Here is a 6,723-nt window from a genome sequence, read left to right on the forward strand (position 1 = left end):
CAGCATTTGTTGCATGGTCTGCAGTGTTTGCTCTGCCCACTGGTGTTCTATTCCATCCAGCAAGTCATGGAACACATGGGTAAGGAACACAAGCTCTCAGACAAATCCAACTGTGATGTCCTCAAAGAGAAATATCGTCTGGGCATCAATCCCCAGGGGGGCCTTTTGTTTCCCTTTTTTGACATGAGCGCAACTGTCCCTAAAGACCTGCTGGCAGACAAGGAGCTGAACGTGGTTCTGGTCACGTCGACTAAAGACCGGATCTATCTGAAGCTGAGACGAGAGTCCATCAAGTCAGCATATCAAAACCTAGCAAAAGACGGTTGTCCCTTCTGTCCAGAGAAGCCTCAGAACGGGGAGGATTACGAGCTCCATCTGAAGACAAAGCACCACATTGTACCCACTATACATGCCATMCTAAAGGCCCCAGCCTTCAAGTGTGTATACTGCCTGGGGGTGTACACAGACAAGTCCACTTCCAAAACCATCTCCATACACGTCCAGCGCTGCAGGTGTGCCCCCAAGGCMGCCAAGGATGCAGAGAGATTGATCAACCCTGATCCAAATGCCCAGACAATYAACGGTGGYGTGCCGGCCGCTGCCCTGGATCAGAGCAGACAGAGTAGGTCTAGGGAAGCGACAGGGGGGGCCACCAAGCAGCAGGTGGGGCACAAATCCAAACCTGGTGCTTTTACATTCGACCCCACTGTGTCCCTGGTGCTGGATCCCACAGGAATGGAGATGCTTCCCTTCCAGGATAGAAAGGAGTTCCTCACCAGATACTTCCACCAGAGGCCCTACCTGTCTAGGAAAGAGATGGAGGCCCTGGCAGGCCGCCTGTGGTTCCAGAGGACTGATGTGGCGTCTCTGTTTGGAGCGAAGCGCAGCCGGTGTATGAAAGCGCTCCGACAGAAGAAGACTAAGGTTCTGATGGGGTTTAACTGGACTGAGCTGAGCAAGCTGAAGCACGACCTTGTTGTTCCAGAGATTGAACCTGAAGAGAAAGCTGAGCCAGGGAAAGTAGATGTCTAACTTACTGTATGCACAGTCATTCTGCAGACAGAATGCATTCAAAGTGAGCCAGTGTGCAAAAAAGAAATATATTAACCAAATTGCAAGCTGTGTTTATCTAGAAGATATATTTTGGATGTATAGAAAGAAATGGTGATAGACCTTGTCATTATTTTCTTATTATAAAAAGGGAATTTTAAAGAAAACAATGTCATCTAGACAACATTTTAAAGATGAGAAAGAGTCATGAGAAGAAAAAAAAGTAACTAGTATTTGTCAATTAACACTTGAGTTTATACATGTACCCATTTTGACAAAAACGACAGTGTGGACCAATTTTTTTTGTACAATTGTAAAGAGTGTTTAGTAGAATTGAAATGTGTGTAGATATTTTATACAATCTGTTAATATACCCAAGAACTTGTGAACACATACAATATTTATTTGGAACCTCATGTCATTGATAACTATTTGTACAGTATAACTTCACAGCCTGGGCAGCTTGTAAACACGCACTATTTGGCTCAAAACTAAAGCAGTTTATTAGCATAATATACTGTAGTATATAATAAAGTGACATTCAAGATGCATAGTACAAGTGCCTCGGTTCTCCTATAGAAGTTTTCACGCTCAAATGAACCATTGTTTCCATGGTGGGCTAAATTAAAGGATGTGTGTTTTTCTTTTCTACAGATGACCTCGTTGATCTGTGTTTTTGTTTTGCCCATAAATTACCATATTTGTAAAATGTTAGTTTGTTTCTTTATTGGGTTTGGCATGTGGATTAAAATGAAATAAATATAGTATGTCCTGGCTTGAAATACACCCAACAAGGCTACTAGTAGATTTATACAAATTGTATTAACAATTTGAATTAATATTCTCTAACCTTATCTGTGGTGTAAATCTACAATCGATGATTCCTAGCTGACATTGGGTGTACAGGCATTTTACTTCAGAAGAGTTGCAAGATATTTTGAACGATAGTGTCCCGTTCTCCCAGGCTGCTGGCCTGTAGTAGGTTTAGATCGGGCTAAAGTAGTGGAGTAGTGGTGAGGTTTTAATGGGTGCAGGGTTAGTTGGTAGGGCAATTGTTTCACAAAGTGTAATGAATACATACTACAGAACAGTAGGCAGATACACAGCCAATACAGTAGGTGGCGGCTTGCACCTATAACATTTGTTTTCCACAATACCAAAAAATAAGTAGCTTTGACAACGATTGCTTCTGCCTTAACCCGTTCTTCAGACAGACATTACTAGTTGCGCAGGGTGATGTTTATATTACATGCTAGCTAGGTAGCTGGTGTGCGACCGAAGAAATCACTAGCTTTTTAAAGGTTTGAGTAACATATGATTATGTTTGGAATTAATACATACTCAAGAGTAAAACAATGTCTAGTTCTTCAGCATTACGCGAGCAGTTGTATGGCTATGAAGAAACGGACCAGCGGCAGTGTCGAACTTGATCCTCAGCATCAGTCCATCATTTGAACTGCCAGCACCGTTCAGTCTCATCAGTTTGTCATGACAGAAGAGATTTTCACACTTCTTCCAAATGTGCTGGTAAAAACCTGTTGAGGAAGTTTGTCAACAAAACAAAGTAAGAGAACGTTATGGTTTTGGTAGCAAGCCCTGAGTTTTCTGATTTGATTCATCATGTCTTGCTAGCCTAGTTATGAAGTTTCAAGTAATCAGCCACTGAGCCTAGTAGTACTCTTGCTAGCCTGTTTAGTCTGTTTGAGCCGTCATGTCAAATCCTTGTCACGCCAAACGTGTTTGGCTTGACAATGACAGTTGTTGGCATGAGCACAAACGGATCAGGTACCAGGCTCCTCTTCTACTATGACTTGACTAACGTTTTCTTCATTGCATGTCTTCAACAGGAAGAAGCTCTGGTATGAAACACCGCCCCAGGTTGGTACACTGTCTCATGTCATGATTTAGATTGTATTTGTGCTTATTCTCAGCCTGGTCCCTGATCTGTTTGTGCAACGCCTGTTCTGTTGTTGTCATACCAATTCCATAAGGAGTTGTCAAGACAGTAAACAGACTGGCACTCAGCTTGCTGTATCCGGTTTCACACTTTAACCTTTGTGTAATTCTGACAGGGGCCACCGTCCAGTCAGCTCAGTGCTCTGAAGCCACCTAAGAAACGAAGCCAAGAGGACAACATGCGCACCAGAATCCTCAACTCCATCCTGTACAAGGCCATCACTGATCTACTGAGCTCCCCTGAAGTCAACTATGAGGTCTACAACTACAGTGTGGACATCTCAAGGGTAGGAATAACCTAGCCTGGTGCCGGTGTGTTTGTGCAAACATGCCAACTCCCTGTCACTCATTGTCATGTTTGGCTGGACAATGACAGCATTGAGCACTTGCCGAGCTGGGACCAGGCTAGGAAGTACTTCAGCTTGGTCTGAAATATTCAATGACATTTTGGTAATGCAAGGTAGCTTCATAAAATTGGTGCTAGTATTGTGTACAGTTCCATCCTATCCCTTCAGCACTGCCTGGACTGCGCCAAAATGCAAAGTCCTTCCGTTTGAGTTGTTATAATATTGCGTGTGTGTCACATCAGGTGTCACTGCCTGCAGACTTCTCTAGTTGCCGGGTCTATTGGAAAACCAGTGGTGTGTCAGAGAGGGATGACCAGATTCAGCAAGCACTGGACAAGAGCAGCCCTCGTATAAGGTAAGCACTCGCTCAGAAATAGCAGTACTCTTCTCTTTCTGTGATGATGTTTCTAGCCTGGTTCCAGATCTATGTGTTCTTGCCAACGGTCCATGTCAAGACAAAACATGACAAGGAGTTGGCAGGATAGCACACAGAGAGACTGACCATCAGGCTAGGTTGTTTCAGGATGATGTTAGAGAGAACCCCTGTGCTGTTCTTAACAGGTACCTCATTATGGCTCATCAAACCCTTGGTGGTGTCCCTCCTTTGGTTTTCATAAAGGATAAACAGTACGCAGCCATGTCTGAGGTAATTGGCATTTCATATTCATAGTAACACAAACAATATTCAACATTTTATGAAAGACTGTGCTGATGAACTTTGTGCTTGTGGGCTGTACTGTTAGGTTGAAAACCTACTCAAGATGGCTGACTTTGGTCCTGAAGATGGACTGGGGTAGGAAAGTCTTAATGATGACTGGGGCTCAAATAGTAAATACAGTCAAGTGAGTTTTTGAAGTTGACTTAACATCTAATTTCTTCCAGAGAACGACAACATGTAGTGGAATCAGCAACGCCCAGCACGTCTAAAAAACCTGTGCTGTTCGGGGTTGACCACGACGCTCTCAACAAACAGATCCTGGACTACAAACTGAGGGTCAAAGACACTACCTCGAACACCCTGGCACCAGAGCTCACACTGCAGCAGCTGGAGGTGCTGGCAGAGTACAGGAAGCAGAAGATAATGGAGAAGAAGAAGAAGTCTAAACGGCCCTTGATGATGACATCACTCCTAAGGAGTACCTTCTGTCCAGACGCAGCCAGGGTCAGGAGAGGAGGAGGAGGACGGCCGGGCTTCAGCCAGGAAGACGACCAGGTCAGAGAACTCATGGCTGAGGAGAGCAGGAAGTCCTAGATGCTTAGTTGGAAGGTGAAAGGTGAAAGGTCAGTGACGAAACATCACAACTTGTAATCCCGGTTATCATCTCCATCACAGACTTTCTATTTGGAAGTCCAACTTGGGAGAGTCGTTCAAGTGGTTGTTTCTCCGTCTGAACCTTGTATTTCTCACTTCCGAGGAGCATTGGAAAGCAACATGAATGACCAGTGTGCTGGAGATCCACTCTTCTTACGTGTGTTTTGGTGTTTTACACCAGAGATCAGACATGGGTGAATTGTTCATGTCAATAAACACTTTCAAGGTATTGAGTTGTTCATGATCCATTTAATTGTTCATTGACTACCATTCCAATAGGTGTAGAAATATTAGTCAACAGGATGGGGGGGGTGTATAGAAAAGCATGATCAACAATCTAGTCCTATAAAGAATCCAGTCCTGTAATGATCCGTTGTAAACATTAAAGGCACATCATGCCAAAACTGCAACTATGTTGTAAGCTAAGTAAGGCTGAGATGCAATCTGAAAAGGCTCTTTTCATTTAAAAGGTCATTTCCGATTAAGATGACCTCTGCAGCGTTTGCCTTGAATGGGATCTCTGAACGCGGTAACATAGCCTTTCAAAGGCTCATTGTCGACAGCGTTACAGATTGAATCCCGCCATGAATATTTTAATTATCCACATTTTATTCCCTTACTAAATTACTTATACACTTGTATAAAAAGTYCATTCCAATCTTGTTTTCTAAGAAAAGCCTTTGATATATTAAGTTGAATTAACATAAGGAAATGCTAATCACAGAGAAAAGGCATAAGTGATGAAATGATACATTTCAAGCCACTATGTTATTCCAATCAAAGCCATTGGAGATTGGTTGTGGGTTTCATAGAGCAAGCCAGGGTGGAGTTCAATAGGGCACACTGTAGAAAAATGTCTAGCAACGGAACAATACAAATCTATGTTCTAATTGGACAAGTTCAGGTAATATCTCCCCGTTTTCAAAATGTCTTCCACCTACTGAATGACCCGGGATGAAACTGTTGACTGCTCCTCCATGCCTGCACCAACGCTCTGTCCTGCTCAGATAGATTCCACAGTATGCTCCTCGGTCTGCACAGCCTCTTGGACATAGACAATGAACTGGGAGGCGTCCTCTCCCTGAGTGTACACGGTGACCGTCTCCATGCCCTCCACATCATCAGACGACACCACCAGATGGTGCTCCTCACCCAGCCCCATGGAGGCTGTCTGCTGGAAGGGGTCCTGGATCATCACAGTGTGGCTCCCCTGCTCCTCCTCCTCAGTCACCTGGAAGATGGTGGAAAGAGGATTGGAATGTGTTGGAGAGGGATGTCCTAAATGGCAACATATTCCCTATTGACAAGGGCCCAAGCACCATATTCCCTTTTATAGTGCACTACGTTTGACCAGAGGGCCCTGGTCAAAAGTAGTGCARTATWGGCACCCTATTCCCTTTATAGTGCACTACGTTTGACKKTGCTCTTACCTGCTCCACCACGGTCACTCTGCCAGGGACCATGGCCACCATGGAGGCTGCTGTGGCATCATTAGACTCTGCCCCCAGCTCAATGATCTGCTGCAGGATGTTAACCGCTGTGGGATCCAGCCCTTCTGTGGTGGTCGACACCACCCCTAAGCAGAGCATTCCAATACATTAAACACAGTGAGGGAAACCAAGGATACATCAACTCTTTGTCACTCTGTTGTTTTTGGCTTGACAAGGAGCAATGGCAAGAGTACAAACAGATCTGGGACCAGGCTAACTTAAGTGCTGACTACTTGTCCTAACCGTTCTCTGTGAACCTGAGGTCCTGGAGGGCCGACACTGCAAGCTTCGGTCCCCTGAGGGTCCTCTGTTCTCAGTGATGTGGGAGGTCTGGGTAAAAAGGGGGCTCCTCCATCCGACTGCTCACCCACCTCAGAACAAAACACTACTATTAACACAGGGTCTAGACATTAGAAAAACCTCTTAAATTGACCATATAAGATATATCACCATGCCGTGACTGATGAAACCTTACCTCCCATAGTGGTTGAATGACCAAGCACGTCACTCTGAATCACTTTGAGGCCATGCTTTGTTCTTCAGGTGGTCTGTTCATCTCCCACTTGCG

General features: G+C 44.5%; 3 protein-coding genes across 3 annotated transcripts; 2 read left to right on the forward strand and 1 right to left on the reverse strand.

Moving 5' to 3' along the window:
* The first annotated feature begins 6 nt into the window (after positions 1–6).
* Positions 7–1,759, forward strand: LOC139027072 (activity-dependent neuroprotective protein 2a-like). The gene has a single exon (XM_070442252.1). It carries the CDS (start codon positions 67–69, stop codon positions 1,030–1,032), a length of 966 nt encoding a protein of 321 aa, XP_070298353.1. The 5' UTR covers positions 7–66; the 3' UTR covers positions 1,033–1,759.
* A 611-nt stretch (positions 1,760–2,370) lies between these two features.
* On the forward strand, positions 2,371–4,894 carry LOC112079209 (putative ribosome-binding factor A, mitochondrial). Its single transcript, XM_024145221.2, is given in 10 exon segments — positions 2,371–2,488; positions 2,491–2,614; positions 2,898–2,928; positions 3,123–3,293; positions 3,596–3,708; positions 3,915–3,999; positions 4,097–4,146; positions 4,236–4,462; positions 4,465–4,531; positions 4,533–4,894. Coding segments are annotated over 10 exon segments (1,059 nt in total). The 3' UTR covers positions 4,606–4,894.
* Positions 4,895–6,480, reverse strand: LOC112079210 (zinc finger protein ZFAT). The gene is made up of 3 exons (XM_024145222.2): positions 6,399–6,480; positions 6,096–6,241; positions 4,895–5,896 (listed from the first exon to the last, which is right to left on the reverse strand). The coding sequence occupies exons 2-3, from the start codon at positions 6,135–6,137 to the stop codon at positions 5,669–5,671; spliced, it is 270 nt and encodes an 89-aa protein (XP_024000990.1). The 5' UTR covers positions 6,138–6,241; positions 6,399–6,480; the 3' UTR covers positions 4,895–5,668.
* Positions 6,481–6,723: the final 243 nt, after the last annotated feature.

The sequence above is a fragment of the Salvelinus sp. IW2-2015 genome, unplaced genomic scaffold (assembly GCF_002910315.2).
Source record: "Salvelinus sp. IW2-2015 unplaced genomic scaffold, ASM291031v2 Un_scaffold7227, whole genome shotgun sequence".
In the NCBI taxonomy this organism is placed as follows: domain Eukaryota; kingdom Metazoa; phylum Chordata; class Actinopteri; order Salmoniformes; family Salmonidae; genus Salvelinus; species Salvelinus sp. IW2-2015.

Excerpts from the sequence above, each read along its gene's own strand:
- LOC112079210 (XM_024145222.2), bottom strand. The coding sequence starts at position 6,137 with ATGGTGGCCATGGTCCCTGGCAGAGTGACCGTGGTGGAGCAG.